Source organism: Nothobranchius furzeri, chromosome 1, assembly GCF_043380555.1.
Source record: "Nothobranchius furzeri strain GRZ-AD chromosome 1, NfurGRZ-RIMD1, whole genome shotgun sequence".
Lineage (NCBI taxonomy): Eukaryota > Metazoa > Chordata > Actinopteri > Cyprinodontiformes > Nothobranchiidae > Nothobranchius > Nothobranchius furzeri.
The window spans coordinates 91,444,100-91,471,620 of record NC_091741.1 but is presented as its reverse complement, the minus strand read 5'-3'; the positions used below and the strand labels follow the sequence as shown (position 1 = coordinate 91,471,620).

General features: G+C 43.0%; 1 protein-coding gene across 1 annotated transcript in view; it reads right to left on the bottom strand.

Moving 5' to 3' along the window:
- The window catches only part of slc43a3b (solute carrier family 43 member 3b), a 36,516-nt gene extending 9,062 nt beyond the window's left edge, over positions 1–27,454 (bottom strand). The window contains exons 1-5 of the mRNA XM_070551426.1: positions 27,391–27,454; positions 27,264–27,316; positions 27,104–27,191; positions 9,160–9,434; positions 8,955–9,084 (exon numbers count right to left, since the gene is read on the bottom strand). Of these exons, the coding sequence (XP_070407527.1) occupies positions 8,955–9,084; positions 9,160–9,337 (308 nt within the window). The 5' untranslated portion in view covers positions 9,338–9,434; positions 27,104–27,191; positions 27,264–27,316; positions 27,391–27,454. The remainder of the gene's footprint in view (positions 1–8,954; positions 9,085–9,159; positions 9,435–27,103; positions 27,192–27,263; positions 27,317–27,390) is intronic.
- Positions 27,455–27,521: the final 67 nt, after the last annotated feature.

Sequence of the window (27,521 nt, the reverse complement as noted above, 5' to 3'; positions counted from 1 at the left end):
TTTGGAGTAAATCCAATTCAAGATGGCTGCCATACCTAATAAGACCTAGAAAACACAAAGTGGTTGTAACCCTTTATGTTTAACTGTGGCTGTGTCTAAATGTAGGTGCTGCATCATTCAAAGGACAATGACGCCACAGAGATGCAACAGAGGCTCCTCCAAATACATCCTCCTTTACCCTGGATTTGAAAGACAGGTTGGTGCATCCTACATGGATCACCATATCCTAAGATTCATTACAGGCTGAACAGGATACTTTTGCTTTTGTAATAATGGCGAATGAAGCGGAGGAGAATGACAGTTGATATGTAAATCTGGCAGTACAAAAAAATAAAAGCTCTGAGGGTTTTGTTGTTGGGCTTTTATGAAATTTAAATAACAAATATCATCCAAGTTAGTTTTTAATATAATGTTGAGAACAACCATTGTAAACAAGCTCATATGATGCTGAAGCTCCTTAAAGTGACAGTGTGTATTTTCCTTGGCGATAGGGGGCAGTACTTAAAGACATTGGCCAGAGGCAAAATTCCTTTGAACGGCACGTGTAAAGAAGTATTAAAACCTCAGATGAAAAAGGTTTTTTGATTTTCACGGCTGGAATTTAAAGAAAATCTGATGTTTTTTTTACTGGCGCAGGAATAACAGAAACTAACTTCCGTTCTAAGCCCTGAGCAGCTGGTGATGTTTCACAAGGCGCTCTGCTGAAACAGCGATAGTAAACAACGCCTGACTCCGGTGTTTCTGCGTTAGCGTTATAGCAGAGAACAATGTGTCATCAGTCAGATGTAGCTTCTGAAGCCTCGCTAGTCAGTCAGATTTGTTTTTTTTTCCCTCTGGGATACGGCGACAAGAACGGATGTTGGATTACCGGAGACGTTCAACCGAACTCCGTGCCCTGCAGCTGGATTTCAGAACCGAAGGCGCAGACATGCTTTGGACCGTTTCACTCAGAAAACCCACGGACCGATTGAGACACGGGAGGATTTTGTTAGTCTTCGGAACCTAAATCGGTACAGTTTAAGTTTGTTAAATATTTCATGTCTGTGCTCCACTGGTAGCTTTCAGTTAAGTTCTCAGCTGATTAGCTCCATCATATTGTCCCAATATAATTCAGTAATCTACAGATGAGTAAAATAACCTGTTGCCAGCTTTACTGCTGTGTGTATTTATTTATATAACATCGGAAAATATTTAAACGATTGCTTACCAGAATAAATTTTCCTGATGCTAACTCGCTAGCTCAGATCGCTGTTTTCTAATCCAGGATGACAGGAGGTTCTACCGGTCCTATAGGAGGATCTATTGTTGAAAAATGGGGATCATCTTTTAGGTTATATCTGTGTGTGTGTGTGTCTGTGTGTGCCGTAGCTTTCACAAATTACTTGTTACCGGAGCTAACACGGTTAGTGCTGTGGCAGTCTTGCTAACGGGACTCGCCTGCTGGAGTCCAGAAGTACCGGTGCGGTTCTAGATGGATTAATAGATGTAGGTTGTTATTTTAGATCAAACCTATGTTATTTAAAAATACGTGTAGGACACGGACATATGGCTCAGACCTTTAGCTGCAGCTGTAAACGCAATTTTCTGTTTTTATTAGGAACACGATAGTTAAAATACAGTGATTTACCATGCTAGCAACAGCAGCTAACTAGTATGGCATGTGTGAGTGACAAATGCAAAACACGGTTCTTCGCTGCCTGGAGGAGAGAATTTTGATTTTCTGTAATGATTTATGACTAAATTCCTTAACAAAATGAAAAACTGAACCCAGTTCATATTTAAATAGATGGTAAAGCGTAGTTATACTGTATTTGTACAATTTTAATGCCGAGTCTGGCCACTACCTTGAAATCATAGCAAGCAAGTTTGTGTTTGAGTAAGACCTTACCAACGGATGCCCATTAGGTTCAAAAATACGTAAATGTGTAAAACGTTTATGAATGAAGAAAGTTATGTAACCTTAACTGTGGTGCATCTTTGCCCCAGGCTTCAAAATCAGCTGTCGAGTCAGCCATTTTAGACAGTCCCAGCCTCGCTTTGCTGAGTGAACTTTTTAGCGCAACAGTGCCCTCTAGTGGCTGGTAGATGTAAACATAAATTCTGCGTTGTGCTCGTCAAAATACAATTTTAATTTTTTTAGCTTTTAAAGGAAGAACTGTACATTCAATCTGCACATCTCTAAATGCCATGTGGAGACATTATTTTTAAAAATATATCTTTTTATTAAAATGTTCCATATTCCACCTTTTAATTTATTTTCAACGACAGTTTGATGGATTTTTCCAGAGATTAATGATTAAAAACTACACATTGTCACTTTAAGAATAAAAATACAGTGAATGTAATAAAAAGCTTTGCAAAATTTTAAGCTTAATGCAGAGTAGCTACTGTTAGGGGCATCATGGTTGCTAGGTGACAGGATGTACACCAAGGTAAGGGCAGGAATACATTTGAAGGCTAACCTGCCCAATTTCACAGCTGCTCATTAGGTCTTTGTCGTCTTTGTGGTCAACAAAGGACCCAGCCTACATCAACTGGGTCCTTTGAAGGATGCTGTCCCTGAATTTGGACTCAGCCTGTACCTCTTGCAGATAATCAGGGAAACTTTGATGTGCTTTTAGCTGAGAGAAAATCACAGCATACATACATTTTGATTCTACAAGTGTAATGGAGAATAAAAAGTGTTGCCCAGGCAAGAATAAATAAATGAATAAACAACCTAGGGTGTTTAACAAACACCTAGAATGATAGTGTTTTAATACAGAGTAGAACAGCCTAAGGATGACAGGCCATGACCCTCACAGCCTCTAGGGAACAGGTGTTCCTCAGCCTTGATCTGTGGATTTAGAGGCTGCTCATACTTGGGCCTGAGGGAAAGAGGGTGAATAGTTCAGTGTTCAGTGTGTGGATAGGAGGGTTTTTTCTACTCAGCATGAGATGATCTTTGTTTAAAATTTATGACATGAAAATTGGAGGACCCACTTGAAAACAAGATGCTTAATCTCAAGTGGTTTATTCTCTGAAAATATGAGCGAATAAATAAATAAATAAACAAACAAAAATATACTTTCCTTTAAGGAATGCAAAGCTGTTAGTCACTGATGGAATTGGAAATCTTGCTGGATTCCAGTTAAAACAGAAAACAACATTCGTTAGTGTGGGACATTAATGTAATTACTAATTTGCAGTGGTCTTTAGAAGGAATGAATGCCCTGTAAATCATCCTCTGGGGGAAAAAAGCTCTGGTGCGCCCGTTTCAGGAACAAGCAGAATGCCACATCAGAGCTGAGCTTCAGACAACAGGATTTGGGGTCTTATTTCCTGATATTTGGACATCTTGCCTCTAACTGGATAGTAGCAACACAACTCTATCACTGACTTTGTTCTGATGTTTTATCTCCACAATGAACTCATTTACTGCCATTCATGACTAAAGTCGTCATTTTAAATCCAACCACTTGCTGCCATTGATGACTATTTTTAATAGGGCGGGTTTGGGAATGAGCTCCCGCACCATGAGAGTAAACCAGAGATGGGAAATGCTAATGGTAATGGTTAGCTTCTAATAGCCACAAAGTTTTCTGCTGTTTCTTGGACGCTAACAACCGTCTTCCCCTGAATGTTAAGTATGATGTAGATCTGTCAGGCTTTTTAAATCCAGGCATTTCTTCATCTACTTTCTATCAGAACTAATGCAGGAAGTGTAAAAGTTCAGCCTGCATGCTAAACTCAGAGTGACAGATTTTAATAATTAAAACATGTTTTTTTTTATATTTCCACACCTATAATCGACAGTTCTTTTTTATATTCATTTGAATGTATCTGTGAAAAGATAAAAGCAGCTAAAACTTTAACACCCCTTTAAAGTTGCTTTGATAACTTATATTAAATTATCCTAAATACACTAAAGCAGGGCTTCCCTAAGTGTGGTGCGCGCACCCCTGGGGGTTGCAGAGCTGCCGCTAGGGGGTGCGCGAGGTGAAAAGTGTAATGACTGCGGAACTCAGAAGTCTGTCATATGTCACCATTAGCGTAGCCAGAAACTCATTTGTGGGTGGGCCAAAGAAAAATAAGTGGGCCCAATAAATGTAATTGAAAACAAGTATATTTTGCGCGTGCGCGCGTGTGTGTGTGTCCTCCGCATGTGCCCTAGCTTCATAATAATGCTCCGAGCTTCAGCGCTCTGGCCTGCGCACGCTGTCAATAGCAAGATATGTTCAGTATTTGACCATTTTAACGATATTGGAGGAATCTGAAGGTGGTGAGTCATTCTGGCAGATTGTAATTAACACCCTGTCTCATGCAGGTGTTCTGACATTGTGAACCTCACACACAGAACATTGTGGATGTAACAAAATAAATCAAGAAATGATTCCCATCTGAGCATTTTAGCATTATTATATTATTATGTTAGCATACTGATTATATATATATATATCCATGCCCTGATGTGGGGGGCTGGGGGGTGCATCGACATGGTCGGGACATAGAAGGGGGTGCGCTGCTAAATAAGTTTGGGAATCGCTGCACTAAAGCAACGCTTTAAGGAGGTGAGTTTAGAACTGCCTCCCTGACATTACACCAAACATTCCTGACTGTTTTCTTTCTTATCCTCACTGACCTTGGCGTGTTTCTGTGGTGAGAACAAAAAAGTAAATCTCGTTTCCTGAAGACCAAAGCTGCTTCTGAGAACTTTACTTCCGTGTGCTTCTTCCTTTCTCAGTCTCCTTTGTTTCGTAACCTGTCCTTTATCCATGTCTGAAGCCATAACGCTCTATTTATCCACAACATGAAAAGAAAATCAAACAATACAATTTCCTGGCCTAAATCTGTATCAACTGACTCCTCCCTCAGAAAAACAGCAAACAGATTTAGGAATTATTCAGTGGAACACACACACGCTCACACACACGCGCGCGCGCGCGCACGCACGCACGCACACACACACACACACACACACACACACACACACACACACACACACACACACACAGTTATGTAGAAAAACAAAATACAGCTTTCTCCAAACACAAAGTCAAAAACATCTTTTTGGACTATAAACAAAAGTGTAAAATACAAATGACTGAATTTAAAAATGTTTAATATAAATGAATGGAGCCAATCACGGACCAGCATGATAAAAGATCAGGGGTCTCATTTATCAAACATTGCGTAGAATCCTTACTAAAACCATACTTAAGCTCAGCAAAAAGAATTTACTTATGCCAAGTAGGTTTGTGATCTATCAAAGATGGAGTACGCACAGCTGCACACAATCTTCGCTTCATAAATCAGAAACTATCTAGAAAGGTTCTCAGCTGCTTTTTAGTCACATCCCACCCTCACCACGCCCACTTACTGCCATAAATAGTCAATGCAAAGTGCCTTGTGGATCTCATGCATATACATAAGCCGGCTGTTGCAGCACTCCGCCAATGACATGGCGACCGTAGATCAAGGCAGATCAAGGAAGTGCAATATCACAGAAGCAGAAGTTGAGGTACTTGTGGGTGAGGTGGAGAAATGAAAGGAAGTGCTTTTGCAAAACAAATAAGAGAAAATCTACGGAGTGGCACAGCGTTGCTGAAGCTGTCAATGCTGAGTTCTTCAGAGAGATCTGTGGCGGATATTAAACAATGGCCCAATCGGGATTCGATCCACAGACTCCCGGGTGAAAGTCACGAGCGCTAACCAGTCACCCAAGTGATCTCCCTTGACCAAGTAGCCAGAGTGCATGATTAATCGGGTCACAGTGACAGGACACACACTGTCACAGACGCATGACATTCTGTCTCAATCTGCCCCCCTGCTGATATTCTGCATTCTGTATTCTGCGCTTCAGGCTGTGTGTGTGTGTGTGTGTGTGTGTGTGTGTGTGTGTGTGCGTGTGGAGGGTCTTGTTCTGTGTGAAAACAAAGCAGTACAAGTGATAATGCTGCAGGATTTCATAATTTTATCCTTCTCAGCAGCAGCACTGCAGGTGCTCTCATGTCCAAAATGTGCGTAAGCCAGGTCCTTAGTCAACTTAAAGTTGCGCACATTTTTCTACTAAGTTTTCTTTCATGAATCCCAAAGTTTGCGTGGAAAGTTGCTTCAGCAGTTTTCCGACCCTGTTTTGTGCGTAAGCAAGCTTGATAAATGAGGCTCCAGGTCCTTATCTGGGTAACTAACAAAGGTTTGCCATCTTTGTTCATTCCTCTGTTTGTTTTTGTTGCCTCCAAGCAGACCTTGGTTTGAAGTTAATCTCCTCTACATTCTTGTCACTTGTTGATTTGAGCTCACATCATGTTAACTTCACTCCTCTCTTTACATGTTAGTTGTAAGACTAGTTGTCACATCTTGTTTTTCCTTTTTGTCAAATACAGCATTTTAATCCACCTCTTCTGCTTGTTTTAGTCCTGTACTCATTTTTAAAGAAAGAATTTGCCCTATAACAAAGCCCACCACTGATGATCTCTCCTGCCTTTATAGGACTTTTACTTAAATCTCAACCTGGCAGTGAAGCTTCTGAAAACCATTTCTGAGAGAAATCCTCAAGGACTAATGTTTCCTAGGCTGTTTGTTTAGACAAGAGGGTGGAGATGGGATAACTCAGAGCCCTGTTGTTTATTTTAGAGTTTAAGAAGCTCACTGACCAAACAGTGGCGTTTTAAACATTACTAGAAATGACTCAAAACAGAACCTGCTGCTGGAAACCGGAAGGGACGTCGCTCAAGGAAAACTTTCCTGAAGGATTAGCAGCAACAGCACGAAGCTCCGGGTTCTGAACCTGAACATACATTGATGTTAAATGCTGAAGGTGCACAGCCATACAGTTTTGAGCCAGCAGCAAGAGTTGATGGGATCAGGCTAAACAGGGATGATTAATTTAAATGGCGAAAGAAGAGCTGCTGAAGCGTGGGGACTTTCAAAATACACACACTTAAAAACGCTAACTGGTAAGAGCGTTTTTTATTTACATATGTTTCAACATAAACTTGTCCCCTGACATATTACATTAAACACGTTTCCATAAAAATTTTTTTGTTCTGCAGTTTATGAGTTTCTAAGGTAGTTAAATCATAATCGCCGACTCTGATTACGCCGCTATGTTGGCTTCCTGTTTACTAAATGTGAGCACGGCATTGGTCTAAAACATTCACGTGAGAGCTGCTTTACTACTTTCTCATTATGCTCAAAATAAAATAGTCCCAAATTCAAACAGTGATCAGAATAAAAAGCGGGTCTACTTAAGAAAAAAGTTTACTTTTGAAATCAGTATGAATGTACTGTTTTTATTAAACAAACGGCTAGTGGCCACAAGAGGTGGGAACGAGAGGAAACGAAATATGTAGAGGCAACGTTTAACACTGGAGTGTAACCCCATCACCACCATATTGGATGGGTCCCTCACTCCAAAACCTAGTCAGAGTCAACACTGAAGGTGCTTTTGTATGACACACCATGCCGGCATATTGGCGTAATATTACCGCAATGTCGTTGTGCGAATATTGCGGCATTCGTTCCACATCGCTTGGTAGTAATATTGCCGCATCAGCCCCTCACCTCTGACGGCTAAACGCGTGTCAGCCCTGCTAATCCCTTTGGAGCAACTGTGGGAGACCCCCATAAAAGAGGGTGGTCGCGTTAGCCACGTGTACTGCTCGCCTGGTGCTGGGGGGGGGGGGGGGGGCTCCCTATATCCCGTCTTGATTGGAGAGGTGTCAGATGGCAGTATATTCTAGCTTCAGCTTTTCTGCTACTATAAATGCCAAAATCCTCCCCAGGGTGCCGCGGCAAATCCCGTTTTGAAAACGCTATGGTCCTATAAAAACAGCTTGAGTGAGCAACTATGCCTGTTTTTGTGCGGTCTATGGTTCCAACAACCGCCGTACACTTGAAAATAGATTATGTGGAAATACTATTGACTTTTCTAGCTCAATCAATGCACTGGGAGCGACTGGTGACCTATCCAACACGGCGGCCCACAGTTACACCACCAATAGAAAGCCCTGCTCATGTCTCTACATTTATATGATCTCTGTACTTCTTATATTACTTTTCAGTTGTGGAAATCGATGAACAGGACATACAGACAAACAGGAGTTGGTACAACACCAACATACACAAACATCAGGCATCTTTAGTTGAATCGGTGTTACCTCAGCAACTAAAAATAACTTCGAGTAAAACACGTCTTCCTCTGAGCTTTCCTTGTGGTACGTAATGAGTCATGTGACTCCAAAACCGCGGTTTTTAGGGAAGCCTGCACACGTCCCTTGATTTAGTATTTTTAAACACCTGCTAGTAATCTGTACACCCAGAAGGATAACCAAAGTAACCTTTTGACCTTAGATGGTGTTTTCTACCATTCTAAAGAATATTAAAGATGCACTTTAGAGGCAATACTGATGCACATTTATCACACCAACAAACCACCTGGACTCCTAACACCATCCTAACATTGGTGTAACAGCGAAGGGTTAAACTTTTGCCAAAAAGTAAAAAAGTTTTGAGTTTCTGTTAAAATAACAGTTTTGTTTGAACCTACTGAGAAGACCAAGTCATGGATGAGTGAAAACCTTTACCATTATCAACAAGACAGAATAACCAAAAGTGGCTTCAATGGTAAAATGTATAATAGATGTAGTTTATGATCTACCTGTCTACTTGTCTCCACTTTAAGGACTTTTCTAGTGGTTCATTATTTTCCTTTCTACTAATGGGTTTATGGGAATTTTTTTTACCATTCCTGCAGTCTCCACTCTGGATCAGGCCAGGACTCTGTGCAATTTCCTTTACATGAATCTTTCTTGTCTTTGTCTCTACTGGAACAACGATACTTTTATACAGTTTGTTTTCTGAGATGTATCCGACCACCATTTCCTCTACATATCTGAATCCCAGCTAAGTAGAATTTACATAAAAACCTCAAAGAATAACAAAAAACCTCAGCTTATAGGTGTTGTACTCACATCCCATACAGCCGGGTGACTGTAGTACCGAACCGATCAAAGATGAAACCATTGGGCAGCGTCAGGAAATTATTCATAAAGGATGCGATGGTGAAAACGAGGGAGAATTTTTCATCCTGTAAGCTGCAATCTGTGCATAATAACCAGATAAATGTTTGGTTAAATCGAGGACAAGCATGATCAGCCCAAAAGCATTTAAACTCACCTAAAACCTGTGTGCCATTGACTCCTGTGCTGTTGACACACTCATGGCTGAAGTAACCGTCCTCCTTGAGGACGAAAACGAGGGACGCCCATCCAAACACAGCTCCGGCGAAACAAAGACACTCCACCAAGCCCGTCACAAAGGTGAGGCAGCGTCGCACCGACAGCTTGTTCTCCATCGTCACTCGCACACACACGCACACACACACACTGAGCTCTCACCTGCACAGGTTCACACAAACTCATTCACACATGTGGCTTTGGTCTCACGGCCTCCTGAAAACAAATGATAACATTGTTAGAAAGTTTAGGTTTAAAACAAGTCTGAAAACATTCTTCCATCATCCAACTGAAGCATTCCTGTACGAGGAGGTTTGGGAGCTGCAACACATGGAACTAAAAACATCTAAGCAAAATATTTAGCTTGATCCGACAATGTTTCTTCTTTAAAAACTATGTTGTAAAACGAATCAAACAAACCCCACAAACTACCTGAAGCTACTGTTTTAGTTCTGAAACAGATTTTTTAAAAGAAAAGCACATTTATCAGGTTAAGAAACTGACAAGCTTACTGTCTGTGGACTCAGAACACAGAGGTCTCTTCTACCCAGCTGCTTTACTTAAATATACCTTCCTTCCCTTTGCTTCCCCTTCCTTACCCCAAAGATCCCTCCCCCTTTCCCCTCCCCAATGTTTTCTCAATACTTTCTGCTCAGCAGCAGAGAAGACTCATCCTGAGGTGTTAGTCGCTGTAAAAAATAAACTCCCCTGCATTCCTGCAAGCTGGGCGGTGAAGCTGGTTTGGCCTAGAGTTTGTGAAACTTTAGTGGTGTGTGAACGTGACACTGTGAGTTAAAGTTGGGGTTGCAGCTTGTGGTTTCCAATGTCAAATGCACCAGGAAACAAACACAGAAGTAGAATATTCTGCAAAAACACCTGAGATGAATGGGATTCAGCTGCATTTGACACAAAGTGATAAAACTCTGAAGCCTGTTTAAGCACCAGAAAGGACTAACAGAACAACAAGTTAATGTATGTAGTCATGCAGTCATTATGCATGAAGGAGCTGTAACACCTGAACACACGAACAATTTCAATCAGCACCAACACCGTCAAACCACAAACAAGATCTCTCTTTTCACAAGTGGTCAGATGTGTCAATGATATGAGGAGTTTTCTGGTTATTGTGAAAATCTTCAGAAACAGAAGGAAAATGACATCACAGCATGCATGTGATCCATGTTTCAGTCAACTAGAGAAAGTAAAAATGTACTAAAATCTCAATAATCAATAAAAACATCTCATATTAAAACTGTTGTTAGTTTCAGATTAATATTTTTATTTTCAGCATTTTTGTACAATAAATGTGAGACTGTCAGCAAACCTTTTCATGAAATTAAGGCATGATAAATAAATAAAACAGTGAATAAATATATAAAACATGGAAGAGGTTGCAAGTTTACACTGTAGGCAGTTAGCATTATAGGAACATAAAGATTCAAATTTCATGAGGAACTAGAACTACTGACCAAAAAAAAAAAAAAACAGCTAAACTAAAAACAAATAAACTATGTTGTGGGATTTTGCTGATTAGAAAAGTTTTGTATGTAAAACAGGGAAGACTCAGATTCACTACCACAGATTGCATGTTTTACCTCATGAGCACTTCATCACAAGACTAGATCTTCATTGCATGCCAGCAAACTCACACTTCCTACCTAAAACCGAATTTTGACTCTTGCCATTTGACATGTGTTTCCTCGAGGTACTACCATGCTCAAACACATGACTTCTCCCGTTGCACCAGGAGCAGTCACTAAAGGGTAAATATTAATACTACATGTTTGTTATTTTTCAAAAAAACTGTGCTGATTATTCTTGGCATGTCCTGCAGCAGTCCTCCCGAATTCCTCTAAAGAACAAAACAAAGTGTGAATGATTAAAATAACAAACATTCTATTGGATCAGACAGCAACATTTCTCACGTTGTTTAATTAAAAACACAAACCATGACATCTGAATAAAAGGAAGAAAGCAGATGATACCAAAAATCTAAAGAAAATACAGAGAATAATAAATGGACTCTTGACATCTTTTCATATTTTATATAATCTTTCATTAAACCTCTTGGTACAGCTACCGTGTCAGTCAGTCACGAATAAACTAGAATTCATGCAATAAACAGTGGCAGCCAAATGTTTTAAGGCTGACATAATTATTAATGTTGCACAGTTCACTCCTTCAGGTTCAGTGACAGAATTTTATGAAAGTTCATGAAATTATAATTAATCACAAAGTTATTCTGTCATGAGAATATACATAAACACTCATTCACTCTAGGGCTGAACGATCTATTGTTTTTGGACCGAAATTGCAATTTCAAACAGCACGATCATGTGACCGTCAAAGCTGCGGTTTTAGCGGTTTTGACTGATCCAGGATCAGTTGTGTTACTTTTTTTACATCCAGGGTTCCCCCCTGTGTTATGGCGGTGGCAAAAGCCAACGTGGGGGAGGGGGGTGGGGTGCACCGTCCAGAGCCCAACTCCACAGCTGACAGAGCTGCATGTTCAGGTTATTTTCCCTGCTCCTCCTTGAACCGTCACCTTATCGTGGTGGAGGAGTTTGAGTGCCCTAATGATCCTAGGAGCTATGTTGTCTAGGGCACTTTGTGCCCCTGGTAGGGTCTCCCATGACAAATTGGACTTAGGTGAAGGGTGAGACAAAGAACAGAGGATCTTTCATGGATGAACTATCAAGGAGTCGGAGTACCCGGCCCGGAGGGTTACCGGGGTCCCACGCTGGAGCCAGGCCTGGTGTTGGGGCCCATGAGTGAGTGCCTGATGGCCGGGCTTTCGCCCATGGGGCCCAGCCGGGCACAGCCCGAACCGGACACATGGGCTCATCCAACTGTGGACCCACCACCCGCAGGAGGAACATGAAGGGTCCGGTGCAGTGTGGATCGGGTGGCAGACCGAGACGGGAGCCTGGGCGGTCTGATCCCCAGACAAGGAAACTGGTCTTTGGGACATGGAACGTCACCTTGCTGGCGGGGGAGGAGCAGGAGCTAGTGGCAGAGGTTGAGCGGTACCGGCTAGATATAGTCGGACTCACCTCGACACAGCATTGGCTCTGGAACCCAAGTCCTTGAGAGGGGTTGGACACTCTCCTTTGCTGGAGTTGCTCCGGGTGAGAGGCGGAGGGCTGGGGTTGGCTTTTTGTTAGCACCAAGATTCTCTGCCTGTGTGTTGGGGTTTACCCCGGGGGACGAGAGGGTAGATTCCCTGCGCCTTCGGGTCGGGGAACGGGTCCTGACTTATTTGGCCCATAAGCACAAACATCAGTTCAGAGTACCCACCCTTTATGGAGTCCCTGGGATGAGTGCTAGATAATGCTCCATCAGGGGACTCCACTGGCCTGATGGGGAACTTCAATGCTCACGTGGGCAATGACAACATGACCTGGAGGGGTGTGATTGGGAGGAACGGTCCGCCTGCTCTGAACGAGTGGTGTTTCGTTATTGGACTTCTGTGCAAGCCGCAGTTGTGGCCATAACAAACACCATTTTCGAACATAAGAATGCCCATTGGTACACTTGGTACTAGGGCAGCCTAGGTCGCAGGTCGATGATAGGCTTTGTAGTCATATCATCTGACCTGCGGCCGTATGTTTTGTACACCCGAGTGAAGAGAGGAGCGGAGCTGTCCACTGATCACCACCTGGTGGTGAGTTGGATCAGATGGCAGGGGAAGATGCCGCGTAGACCTGGCAGACCCAAACGCATAGTGAGGGTCTGCTGGGAACGCCTGGCAGAAGAACCTGTCAAGACGGTCTTCAACTCCCACCTCCGGCAGAGCTTTGACCGCGTCCTGAGAGCAGTGGGGGACATTGACTCCGAGTGGGCCTCGTTCCACTCTGCGATTGTTGAGGCAGCTGTTGCTAGCTGTGGTCACAAGGTGGCCAGTGCCAGTCGTGGTGACAAACCCCGTACCTGCTGGTGGACACCAGAGGTTCGGGGAGCAGTCAGGCTGAAGAAGGAGGCCTACAGGGAGTGGCTGGTCTGTGGGTCTCCGGAGGCAGCTGACAGGTACCGGATAGCCAAGCGGGGTGCAGCAGTGGCAGTTGCAGAGGCAAAATCTCGGGTGTGGGAGGAGTTTGGTGAGGCCATGGAGAAAGACTAATCGGCTCCAAAGAGGTTCTGGCAAACTGTCCGGCGCCTTAAGAGAGGGAGGCAGCAACTCGCCCACACTGTTTACAGTGGGGATGGGGAGCTGCTGATGTCAACTGGGGCTATAGTCAGACGGTGGAAGGAATACTTTGAGGAGCTCCTTAATCCCACCTACGCGCATTCCGAGGAGGAACCAGAGCCGGGAGACCTGGGGATGGACTGTCCAATCTCGGGGGCAGAAGTTGCTGAGGTAGTCAAACAACTACACAGCAGCGGAGCACCAGGGACGGATGAGATTTGTCCTGGGTATCTCAAGGCTATGGATGTTGTAGGGCTGTCGTGGTTGACACATCTCTGCAACATTGCGTGGTCATTGGGGGCAGTTCCTGTGGAGTGGCAGACCGGGGTGGTGGTTCCCATCTTTAAGAAGGGTGACCTGAGGGTGTGTTCCAACTATAGGGGGATCACACTACTCAGCCTCCCTGGAAAGGTCTACTCCAAGGTACTGGAGAGGAGAGTCAGATTGATAGTTGAATCTCAGACTGAGGAGCAATGTGGTTGTTGTCCTGGCCGTGGAACTGTGGACCAGCTCTATACCCTTGCAAGGGTGATGGAGGGGGCATGAGAGTTTGCCCAACCAATCCACATGTGTTTTGTGGATTTGGAGAAGGCTTATGACCGTGTCCCCAGGGGCACCCTGTGGGGGACGCTCCAGGAGTATGGGGTGGGTGGCTTTCTGTTAAGGGCCATTCATTCCCTTTACCAGAGGAGCATGAGTTTGGTTCACATAGCCAGTAGTAAGTCAGACCTGTTCCAGGTGAGGGTTGGACTCCGCAAGGGCTGCCTTTTGTCACCGGTTCTGTTCATTACCTTTATGGACAGAATTTCTAGGCGTGGTGTGGAGTGTGTCGCGTTTGGTGGCAGGAGAATCTCGTCTCTGCTTTTTGCAGATGATGTGGTCCTCCTAGCTTCATCCAGCTCTGACCTTCAGCTCTTGCTGGGTAGGTTTGCGGCAGAGTGTGAAGCGGCTGAGATGAGGATCAGCACCTCCAAATCTCAGACCATGGTTCTCGACCGGGAAAGGGTGGCTTGCCAACTCCGGGTCGGGAGAGAGGTCCTACCTCTAGTGGAGGAGTTTAAGTATCTCGGGGTCTTGTTCACGAGTGAGGGTAGGAGGGATCGGGAGATCGACAGGCGGATTGGTTTGGCATCTGCAGTGATGCAGACGCTGAGCCGATCTGTCGTGGTGAAGAGGGAGCTGAGCCAGAAAGCCAGGCTCTCAATTTACCTGTCGATCTACGTCCCAATCCTCACCTATGGTCATGAGCTTTGGGTAATGACCGAAAGAACAAGATCGCGGATACAAGCGGCCGAAATGAGTTTCCTCCGCAGGGTGGCCGGACTCAGCCTTAGAGATAGGGTGAGGAGCTTGGACATTCGGGAGGGACACAATTCCGGATCAAAAGGAGTCAGTTGAAGTGGTTTGGGCATCTGGTCAGGATGTCTCCTGGATGCCTCCCTGGGGAGGTGTTTCGGGCATGTCCTGCCGGCATAGGCCCCCGGGTCGACCCAGGACACATTGGAGAGGTTAAATCTCCAATCTGGTCCGGGAACGCCTTGGGGTCCTGCCGGAGAAGCTGGTGGAGGTGGCCAGGGAGAGGACGGTCTGGAGCTCCCTAGTTGGGATGCTGCCCCCGCGACCCGGACCCGGATAAGCGGAGGAAGAAGACGACGAAGAAGACACACACAACGCTGCTAGAGCCGATAATATAGGCACCGTAGGGGAGCCCGGGACAGAGAGAGAACGTAGTTTAGGGAGGGAGAAACTCCTCCCACATCAGCAGGTTCAGGCTGATTTTTAAAGCTTGGTTTATGCTTCATCAGCGCGAGTGCAGCATTGCGCACTTTAGTTGACTTGAAAGCCCAACTTCTCTTTTAAAAATGGTTTCAATGTGTCTGATGGCACACGTTAATTCAAACAAGCTAACGTGTCAGAATGTGTGCGTCTCTCTCACGGAACTGACGTTTCAGACGGCTTCGAAAAACGTGCAGCCAGCCTGCCGAGGTAATGCAGAGAAAACTGTGTGCATTTTTTTATTTAATACATTTAAAAAGGTATTTCTACCTACAGATTTCCTCCACGTAGAACATGTTTTTATAAAGCTCCTCTCTAGATAAAAATCACAAGCACAAGTTGATTCACAAACAGATAAAAAAAAAGATAATAATGGGAGAAAATATTAATAGCTTTAACTGTTTTTATTGTATGATTAAATAGTAAATAGTAATATGAATGATTTGTTGTACTGGATTAGAATCTAGACCATCTTTTCACTTAATCTACTGGATGGCTTGGCAGGCTAATGTTGGACTTTTGTTTGCAGAAAATCGTGAATTGAACCGAAATCGCAATTTCTGCAAGAAAAACGGCAATTCAGTCTTTTCCTCCTTACAGCCCTTATTCACTCACTCATGTTTTGAATTGCTTTTCCTTTGTAGGGTAGGGAACCCGACATCCTGGAAAGGTCTGTGATTCATCATAGGGACACATAAAGATGTGATTTGAGAAAGATGTGAGTGAACCTGCAGCACAGTGAGAAGATATTTGGAAAACTGCCTGGTGTCAAGAAGAGCAGCAAGAAAGGACTTCTGTCAAAAAGACAAACTGATATTCTGCTTAAGGTATAGGATAGGGTAGGGCTAAGTGATAGGGGTGTAACGGTATACAGGGGAGTGTTGAACCGTCTCGATTCGGCCTCTTCCGTTCGGTCCACTTCGGTTGATTTTTTCTGTTAAATAGTGAATTTGTATTTGCGTGATTTAAGTGCAGCAAATAAAGGTTCCTAGGCGAGTTTCCGCACAGATATTGTATTGATGGTAGGGTTGTCACGGTGTGAAAATTTAATCTCACGGTTATTGTGACCAAAATGATCACAGTTTTTGGTATTATCGCGGTATTTTTTTTAAAACGTGTTACATTTTCAGACAACTAAATAAACCCTGTATATCAACTCAACCTTTATTTATAAAGCACCTTACAGGCATGAGCATGCCACCAAGGTGCTGTACAACCAAAACAATAAAACATAGCACCACAGACAATTAAAACCACAAATAAGAATTGCAAAATATAAAACGTTAACAATTGCTAACCCACAGAATTAAAAATATTAATATAATAATATTATATTTATTAAGAATTTAAGCTGTATCATAAAAGTAGGTTTTCAGCCTCATTTAAAAAACTGCTTCTGATGGAGAGCCCCCAATAGTTAGGGGCAGTGTGTTCCACAGTTTCGGACCCACAACAGAGAACGCCCTGTCCCCTCTCAACTTCAACCTAGCCTTAGGAGCCACAAGCAGCAGCTGGTTCTCAGAGCGGAGTGACTGGGCCAGAACATATGGCTGCAGCAACTCCATCAAATAGGTTGGAGCCACACCATTCAGCACCTTAAACACCATTAAAAAGTTTAAAACAAATTCTAAAATCAACAGGCAACCAGTGGAGAGCAGCCAAATTTGGTGTCACGTGTTCATGCTTCCTTTTGTTGTCCAATAATCTCGCTGCAGCATTCTGGACAAGCTGCAGCCGGTTTACAGTACCCTTACTTACACCAAATAAAACGGAATTACAATAGTCGAGTCGTGAGGTAATAAAAGCATGAACAACAGTCTCAAGGTCACGTCTAGATAAAAACGGCTTTACTTTAGCCAAATGTCTAAAATGATAAAATGAAGAGGATACTACAGTACCCACATGAGCATCCATGCAGAATGCACTGTCCATCTTCACACCAAGGTTGACTGCTGAAACACCCAAATAGGAGTTCAGTTCACCGCAGTCTACGTTTGAAAAATCAACATGTCCGTTCGGACCAAACAACAATGCCTCTGTTTTTTTCCCATTGAGACACAGGAAATTTTTCTGCCAAGCACATCTTCATTTCTGCCAGACAATCCAAATAAATTTTTATCGTGTGATCACCGGCGCCATCTAGAGGTAAGTATAATTGGCAGTCGTTGGCATAGAGATGGAATCCAATTCCAAACTTTCCTAAAATGTCACCCAATGGGAGAATATAAATTGAAAAACAGCAAGGGTCCCAGTATTGAACCCTGCGGTATCCCCCATGGCAGATGTGAGAAGCCCGATGAGAAACCACCCATCCTCACACAAACCATCCGGTCACGTAAATATGATCTAAACCAATTTAGGGCTTGCCCAGAAATTCCCACCTAACGTTCAAGGAAAATATTGTCCTCAGTTTGTCTAAATTTTGCCTAAAATTTGTTATTTTGTAAATATGTTGTTTATTTGTTTACATTTTTCCCCTTTAGTCTTTAAAATACCAAAATTTGCCCATAACTTATTTTAAAAAAATTAGATCAGATGATACTCAGTACTCAAGTAGCCTTCTAATCAGGTAATTTTTTCTACCCTTACTTGAGTAATAAACCCTATATCACGAAGATATTGTCCTCAGTTTGTGTCCTTTCAGTGAGCTTTGCAGATGTGGGAAAATGTCATCAGGCAGTAATCATCGTTAAATTCATAATTATTCTCGGAGAGAGACCAACTCTTATCTGCCCCTGGGAGCCCCGTAATGCATAGTGTCATTTCAATATGGGGGTGTCCGCGACACGGTTTATATGCAGGTAGCGGCGCTGCGGCTGCTTTATATAACGACTCGTTGCATTCTCCCTCAACCCAAATCCTCAGATCACGCATTTTATCTAAAACTCTAACGTTAACTTGCCTTGCGTTGACTGTAGAGTTGTGGGTGATGGTCACGCAGATGTGTCATGAGATTTGAAGCATTGCTGACTTTCACAGACACTTTTTCTGCAAGTGCTGCAAACAGGATAGCCGTCTTCTATCAGCTTTCCCTCTGTATGGGCATCTTCAAATATCCAAAAGATGCCCATACTTCCGACTTTGTCTTCTTTGAGGGATAATAAATGTCATGAGCGCTGCTGTCTCCTCCTTTGGCCATTATTTCAGCTTTAGCTTCAAGAAAGTTTTGGTTGTAAACAACAAAGTGCGCATGTGCCGCCGGCAACTTCAGCAGACGATACGGTGGCTGGTAAGGGTCACCGTACCTACACCGCAGCCACAGTAATCCATAGAGATATTTTTTTTTAAAACAAGACGGTTATTATTATTGTCAACTTTTTTACCGGGGTTTACCGCTACACCGGTTACTGTGACAACTCTAATTGATGGCTGAACCCGATCTCCGTTTAAAACATGTGATCTGCAAATTCTGATCAACGCCGTTCAGAGCGGATGAAACCAGCTGGCTGTCGCTGCTGCTGTGGAGCCTGTAGAGACACTGAACGACGCATCGCTTTGCTCCTGCTTCCCTTCTCTCACACTGTTTAGGCACGCAGCAGCAAAAATGTAAACAAACACATCTGCTGAACTTCCTCCTGGGACAACTGATGTAAAGTTCTCATCCTACAACAAAAAAATAGGGCATGGAGGAGTTTTAAAGAAGAAATTCTGAAGGGTGTGTGAGGCGAGTTGTTAAGGCTCGCTGCAGAAAAAAAACACGGAGCATCAACAGTTAAACACAACACTTGTCTGTTTGAGCGTGACACTGCACAAATAACCTATGACATAATTAAAGACATCATGCTAGATCAGCAGCCTGTAAAGACACCTGGTTCTGCTCACTATAGGAGTCGCTTTAGATATTAAATAAATTAACATAATATACCGAAAATTAATCGAACAGAGCTCTTAAATGACACTGAACCAAACCGAATATGATTTTAGCATACAGTTACACTCCTACTAAGTGATTTATCATTTCTGATCGAATTATCAATTTCAGACAAAGTGATCATGTGATCACCAAAGCTATAGTTCTTTGCAGTGATCCTGACTGGCCCAGGATCTCTCGGTCTCTCTTGTGATGGTTTTGAGTTGCTCAAATGGTAATCATGCCCTCTCTCCACTAACCTGCAGAGCTCACCAACCAAAGTGGCATGGTACGAGTGACGCTAACCAATTGGGTTACCTCTCTTCCTCTGTTCACTATGCAGTTGGAGGATGCTCTTAAAGCTGAACTACCTGATGACTCCTACCATTTAGTAAAGAGAAAGATTCACTGGCTTGGAGGAGAATGCACAGAGTAAACTTTTCATGGCTGAGAAAACTGACTACTGTGCTTAACAGCCACCTGTTCACCATCACAGAGATAGGTTACTTCTTGTGATAATTATACATGTCTAAGCTCAGAACTGAATCATCAAAGACTTACATAGCAATTTTTTTATAGAAAATCTGCAAAGAGTGATGTAGAGCTGTCAGGGAAGCAAGTTGAATTTCAGATTTTATTTGTTCTGCAGTTCACCCTGACTTATAGTATTAGCCGTTGTTTAACACATTTGTGGTGCTACAGGAAAAAAATATTCTACTTGAGCATGATACTGTTGTATGTTTTTCACACTGGTTGTGATGAGCTACACTGTAGCCACAGCTTCCCTGAGGCACACTGACAGAGGCGAGTCTGCAGTACATTGGCGCCACCGGTCCCTCTGACCACCACCAGCAGGAAAGGTGGGTTAAGTGTCTTGCCCAAAGACACAGCAACAGACTGAGCGGGGCTCATACCTGCAACCTTCCGATTACAGGGCGAGCACTTAACTCCTGTGCCACCGCTGCCCATTTCTGGAGACCCATAGTCTAGAAGCAGATGGGTGTGACTTAGGCTCCCTCTAACCATAGTAAGTGTAAAGGGTGGTTCTAATCATTAATGTTATGCTGGTTCAATTGTGGTCTAGGCTTTTTGGTGCTGAGCTCAGGTGGTTCATTGGGCTTCAAATGGACTGTGTTTATGTATGTTTATTATAATTTTATAACAAAAGTGTAAGCTTCTAGAAAATTGTAATTGAAATCAAGTTCTCTATTCTGACTAAAAGCAAGTGCAAGTCTATGTTTGCATTAGCAGAAGTCATTTACACTCTCACAGAAAAAATAAAAAACATCAGCAACTTTTGTCGCCTTCAAGATCCAGATGTTGACATTTTTATAAATAGAAGCAAAACACGAGACTATCATTCATCATAAAACCCACTACTTCTGTTTTCTAAAAGTTTCTTTGTGTAGGACAAATGTGATGACAAAGCACTCCATGGACTTGCCATGTGGGTCTCTACTGCCTCTAAACATGAATAAAAACCATCCATCCATTTTCTATCAGTGCCTGGTTCCTAGAATCATTTGCTTACATGAGGCGTTTGCCTTACTGTGACATCATAATAAGGGGCAGAGGCATACAGTAGTATTACCACTCACCTGTTGATGGTAGAGGAACAGTGACTCTACTGAGCCCCTCCCGGTATTCATGCTCCTCAGCTTAAATCAGCCTATCAAGGGAAGGGTGGGCCTGGTCAGCAACAGCTTGTTTAATTTATAGTGTTAAAGTCCCGAAACTGCTCTTTATGGAATGTACAACAAATTTCAAGTCAAAAGCTGTAAAATCACCTTCTTTTAGACTGATTTTGTGCAAAAAAAAAAAAAACCTCATGGCATAGACCTGGGCTATTCAATTCTGGGCCTTGAGGGTCGGTATCCAGCACGCTTTAGTGGTTTCTCTGGTTCAACACACTTGATGTGGTTGAATTACCTGTGCAGCAGCTCATCAGGCGCTGCAGAAGACTGTTAATCACCTGTTGAATGAAATAACGTGTGTTGAAGCAGGGTTAAAACAAAAACGTGCTGGATACTGGCTCTCGAGGCCCGGAATTAAATAGCCCTGGCATACGCCTATTATAAATTAATAAAAAGTCATAATTTGTCCCCTTTGAACTCCACAGCCTACATGAGAATGCTGACCATGCCCATCCCTTTATGACCACAGTGAACCCATCTTCTGACATCTACTTCCAGCACAATAATGCACCATGTCACAAAGCTCAGATCATCCCTAACTGGTTTCTTGATATGACGATGAATTCACTGCACCCCAACAGCCTCGGCAGTTACCTGATCTTAGTCAGGTTCATAAGCTTTAGGATGTGGTGGAATGGGTGATCACTGATGTAACTGTGTGATTAGATTGTGTTAAAATGAACCAGAACCTCTTCGTTTTTTTCCTAACACCTTGTTGAATCCGTTACAAGAAACCAAGGCAGTTCTGAAGCTAAAAGGTGCTCCAACTGGTAATAAAAAGGTGTACCTAATAAAGTGGTCAATGAGTGTGTACTGACCCAGAGTAAACTGACTAACTTTGATCTCAGCTCGATGGACATGAACTATAGAGGTTGAGATATTGAACACTGGGAAATCAATGTAATGACCTCAGAGAGGGTCAGATGACTGCCAGCCAAACATTCAGTGTTCATGAGTTCACTTCAAACATTGAAAGAGACATTTACTGCCAGTGCATTGACATCCTCACAGAGTAAATACTGTGTATTGATTAAAGAAATGTATTTATATTTTACAATATGGTATTTGGTTTCTACAAGAAGGTGCTCGCTTTCAGGTTCAAAAGGGCTATAGGCAAGAAATATTGTTCATCTTAACAAATATACTGTAAGCCCATCTATCAGCTAATTCCCACTTTAACAAGCCAGTTTGAGGAAACACTGCACCAGTTCACTGCAGTGCAGAGTTTTAATTTTTAGTTTAAACCAAAATATTTTAATTACATATATGTTTTATTCTCAGTTCAGAGGTGGGGAGAAGAGTGTGTGTCTACAAGTCTGATTATGTGTTCTAAAATATTTGAGCATTTAATCAGCTGCGCTGCAGGTTTCCCCATCTCCATAATGTACTTGTGCCCATGCCAGATCCAAAGTTTGCTTTAAGTTGTGCACGTTTTCCCATCAAGTTTCTCTTTATAAATCACAAAGTTTACATGGAAAGTCACTCAGTTTCCAGACCCTGTTTGCAAGCTTTATCAATGAGGCCCTTGGTCACTTAGTGACAGACTCCAGGAAATAAATCAATAGCTTTCCTTTTATGTTACTTGGTCCCTGCAGGGCTGTTCTAGATTGTCCAGATACATTTCACATCATCATTACACTGATAAAGCATTTTTGGAATTGTAATAGCTTTCCATCATGTGACTGTCACATTTGATTGACATTTTGTGTTTAGATGATGCTCTCTTTAATCTGAAGAGATGTCGAGGTACTTTACCTTTAGCGTAGTATTCCATTTCATTATTTAACATGCTCAAGACCCACCTTACACGTTGCAAAGCAGCAAGATGGTAATTAATTTACACCCCCCAGAAATTAATCTCTGAATGTTACCGCTTATTGTCCCCCACAAAATGAGATTAAATTTCCGCCCCTGTAAGAAGGAAAAAAATACGTGCATTTAGCTTGCAGCGACTAGCTTGGACTAAAAGCAGGATAGGCCTATGAGGTGGGACGTATCAGACACGACTCTAACAGAAGAGATGTAGCTCACTGCAGCAGACCTGTTAATTATAGCTGCAGTGTCGACATCACCAGCAACACTTACGTGTTGTGGTGCTCTCTACGGTGTCGATAGCGTCCAAATAATCCACATATTGTTCGATGTAAACCAGAGAGCCCATAAAGGGAGGACCCGCAGAATCCCACAGGGAGGAACAGACACTTTACCTCCTCAAAAATCCCAAAATGATGTCTCCTCCAGGTCCCAAAGCCCTGAGAAACCAGTAGGGGTCCAGAAACCACGGTGAGACGGAACGCTAGCCTGAGAATTTCTTTTATAAATTAACTACGAATAATCATTTCTTGAATTTAATAAAAGAACAATCGTTTTAAATAAACGTGCCACTTAGTTTGTTGGCGCCGCTACAGGTTCACACTAGTCTACCCGCGGGGGTTGATGACGTAAATTTAACACACTGTAATCTCTAAATCACACTAAAACAGCCAGCCATTGTGGCTAAAACACTTTAATATTCAATATTTGATTTCAAATCACGAATACTACAGCTCATATGTCCTTTAAGAGATGAGAGCAAGCGTGCATTAATTTAATACCCCCCCCCGTCCCTTAAAATGGACCCAACCGGTCCTGAACTTAACCGTTACCAGATCCGCCCAGCTGTCAGTTTTAACCCTGAATGTATTAAACATCGACACAAGTTAAAGAAGCTGTTTAATTTCCCTTTTACTTCAGGAATTTTGATTATGAAGTGTCAGAGAGAGACTGAGATACGAGTCGATATCTTGAACCCTAATTAGTTTTATACTGAAAATCTTTCAGGACATCGAAAATTTAGTTTCACGAGTTAAATAAAAACATTGACCGTAAACAACCTAGCATTACCTTTAATTGTCGGCAAATGTGGGTACAAACAGTTAAACTTGTTATTCACTTTAAGATTTACAACTCTCATTGGAGTTTTAGTCTTTACATAATCCTTGTACAAGTTATTAGTGTTTTAATTCCTACCCAATCTAAGCATTACAGGATTTTACATTATGAGAGAAAAATCAAGAGCTAGTGTAGTTTAGACAATGCTGCCCTCTATAGCATAAAGCAGGAAGTTCAGGCCAAGTTTTACATAGTGTTTCATGAGTCAATACCAATTCCCACACTGATCACAACACAGTTGGTTGTCCTTCAGAGGCTTTAAGTTTCAACAGAAACACTTAACTCCATTAGGCAAGTTAAGCCAGTTTGAACAGTAAGTCTTACTCAAAATGTAAACAGTTAATTAAAATTAAACAATGGACTATCCAACCTGGAAGAGTTGGATAGCCAAGTTAATTATACATTAGTCTTTTTTATTTTTTATTTGACCTCTTAAGAGAAATTGAGGAGCATTTGTTACCTGGTAGGTTAGATTAAGAACCTTCAGGCTGGGTAGAGCCAGCATCAGCTCCTCCGGAAAGAGGGACAAGGAAACCAGCAGGGAATTCACCCAGGGCCAGATTAACACTTTGTTGTACCCTGGGCAACAATATTCAAGAGCCCCATCATCACGACCCAAGGATCACCATAATATGGTCACATACAGAATATTTTACTGTAATATGCAGTAAATATACTCAATATTTGAATGCCTGACATCACGTAACCCGCTCAGAGTAACCTTTGACCCACCCCGTGTGGACTGACCAATGAGAGGGTCTTATCTTGAGGCCCTCTCTTCATTGGTCAGTCTGCATGAGACTGAGGCCTAGTCCACAGTAGCCGGGGTTTTTTGAAAACGAATATCCGCCCCTCCAAAAACTTGCATCCACACCACCGCGTTTTAAAAACAAACTATCCACACGTACCCGGATGAATACGTTGTTAAGGACATGCCAGACCTGTAGGCGGCAGTACTTCCCCCATTCTTAACCTCGTCCTTCGTCTGTGGTCTTCCGCAAGGAGCAGTAATTCCGCTTGCAAAAACAAACAAGCAGAAAGCGCTTGGACAATTGATGGATCGGGTAGTGACAGAGCGCAGCTCTGAAGGCTTCCATGATGCCGGCTAGTGTAAACACAGGTCGCACACGTGATGTCAGCATTTTTTGTCGCGGAAAGTGACGATGCGGACCTTAAAACTCCGGTTTTGTCTGTCCACACGCAGACACCCAAAACGGAGAAAACACAGATCTTCACTTTGGCCGGAGTTTTTAAAAAGATCCGTTTTCGTGTGAAAAAACTCCGTTTTCGTGTGGATGACAGGCCAAAACGTGGAAAAATATCTACGTTTTGGCAGATCCCCGGCTACGTGTGGACAGGGCCTGACTCAACTGCCATTCAAAGTCATAGGCAGTGAAGCGTCTCTGTGCAGCACAAAAGCTCGGGTGGACAGTTTAATGTAGGGTGATCATATTTCCATTTCCAAAAAAGAGGACAAGGGATCTGTGCCTATGACGTCTCACTGTGGCAATGCCACACAAACCACGTTGGGACCCATTTTTATTAAGAACTACATTAATATCAGATTCTGCCAATAAAAGGGCTTTAAAATAATCCATATGTAAATATTTAGCATATTTACTGCAAAATCTCATTTTTCTGTTTTAGTGCTGCAACAAGGTTTTATTAACAATAACTTATACCTTTTGTTTTACTACACCAGTGGTTCCCAAACTTATTTAGCCACGCTCCCCCTTCTATGTCCCGACCATGTTGACGCACCCCCCAGCCCCACATCAGGGCATGGCTATATATATATAAGACGTCACGGACACACACACACACACACACACACACACACTACTTGTTTTCAATTACGTTTATTGGGCCCACTTACATTTTCTTAGGCCGACCCACAAATGGGTTTCTGGCTACGCTAATGGTAACTTTTGACAGACTTCTGAACTCCACAGCCATTACACTTTTCACCTCGCGCACCCCCTAGCGGCCGCTCGCGCACCACACTTTGGGAATCCCATCGGTAAGCTTCCTGTGCACAGATTATTAAGGATGCTTGTTTCCGCTGTGAGATTAGACGATAGGATCAATGATAAAATAAGTTGTCACACACTCCATAGAAACTTTCAGAGAATCCACAAATGGCAACTTTCAAGTGGTTTTGTTACCTTTTGCAAGTTTAGAAAAGCAGCAGATGAGACAGCGTGTCTGATAATTTAGTTTTTCATCTGATAATATTAGAACATGTCAGTAATGTCTGAGGAGCTTTTATAAACACTGTATAACTAATACTCCTGGACAGGGTATGAATTACACAGAGGCTCCTGGGGAGCCCAGTTATGGGGGGTAGGGGTTCATTTTGCCTTGACCCCCAAAATGTCTTGAAACAGCCCTGGGTGTGTGACTGAGTTTTGAAGGTGATCTGAATTGTATCAGATGTATAAATATTACATGTGTATAACTTATTGTTTTATACAGGAAAAACATGTAGTGGAGATAAATCTACCTACATTTTACTTTAACACTTTGTTTTGTTTTCTTGATTTTATTTAACTATTTCCTGTCCTGTTTGTCTCTCATCTTCCTGCATCTGCTCTAAAGTCTCCAGAAAAACTGATGCCTGGATTCTTTTTTCACATCAGTTAGTTTTGAGCACATCAAAGGGATCTGCTGACTGCAAGGCGAAGAAGCACATTTCGATGCTGCATCAGTGATGTGGAGTCACCGCAGCACAGGTGATGAGATCCGCAGTAGCAGAGCGCTTCAGGCACAAATAAGACAAAAAGTAGAGAACATGTGTGGACATGAACGATCGTGTGCTAATTATAGTTTTTTGGTAGCACTACTCTGAGAATGGACCATGCGCTGGAAGCAGCAGCCTGGAGCGCTGCGCAACAATGATCAGCGCTCTGCAGCTCTGCTCAGAAGAGTCCATAAATGATGTAATATAGGTAGAAAACTTTTCCAGCTCCCCTGGATGTATATCCAGCTCCTCATAATTGATCCCTGTTCCTGGATGAAAAACCGGACATTTTCATCTACAAAAACCCCAGTCCGGACACCCCGGACAGAGAGTGAAAAGAACATGTGCGGGGAAAAGAGAACGTACGGTCAACCTTGTTTAATGTAAAGTGGGAGATTACAGATGCAGTATTTTACTCATGCCCTTGCTGCCCTGGGCCCTTTAGAGTTCGTGGGCTCTAGCAATTGCCCAGTTGCCCATATGGTTAATCTGGCCTTGAATTCACCCCAAGGCTGAAAACCATTTGGGAATCCAGCTGGAGCAGGGCCAAAACCAGTGCTAGCAGAGAATTCAGTATCTGTGGGGTATCCTGGTTGAGGCACAGCCAAGCTCATGCCTGGTGCAGGAGCATGCTGGACAGGAGTGGAGGAGCTGGCAACTGGTCTCTACATTTGCCCTGGCTTGGGGAGGTCTCTGTAGGTGCTGTACCTGGGTGCATAGTGACCAGCGGCTGCTCCCTGGCTAGGAGCAAGGCCACCTCCAGCTTTTGGGTCACGGCTCCTCTGGGATTTAGGACCTGTTTGCAGAAGAGCAAGTGTTAGAACTCCTATTGACTGCATATTGTCTAGGATAAGTACAGAACATTTACCTTTAACTGGGAAGCTGTGCACATGCAAGATCAGCAAGGCAAACAGGGGAATGCTAAAGCCACAAACAAAACGCAGGAATTAGTTTTACAACACTTTCAAGTACGGTTCCTCAAGAACCATGCTTACCCCAACAACCTCTGAACAGCCTCCATACTGAATGCTCAGAGTAGAGAGCAGCTCAGGGGAGGGTTTATGTTGACGGAGTCAAGCTGTGACCAATCAGGGCGTAATGAGTTGAGAACAAACAGCTGGTGATA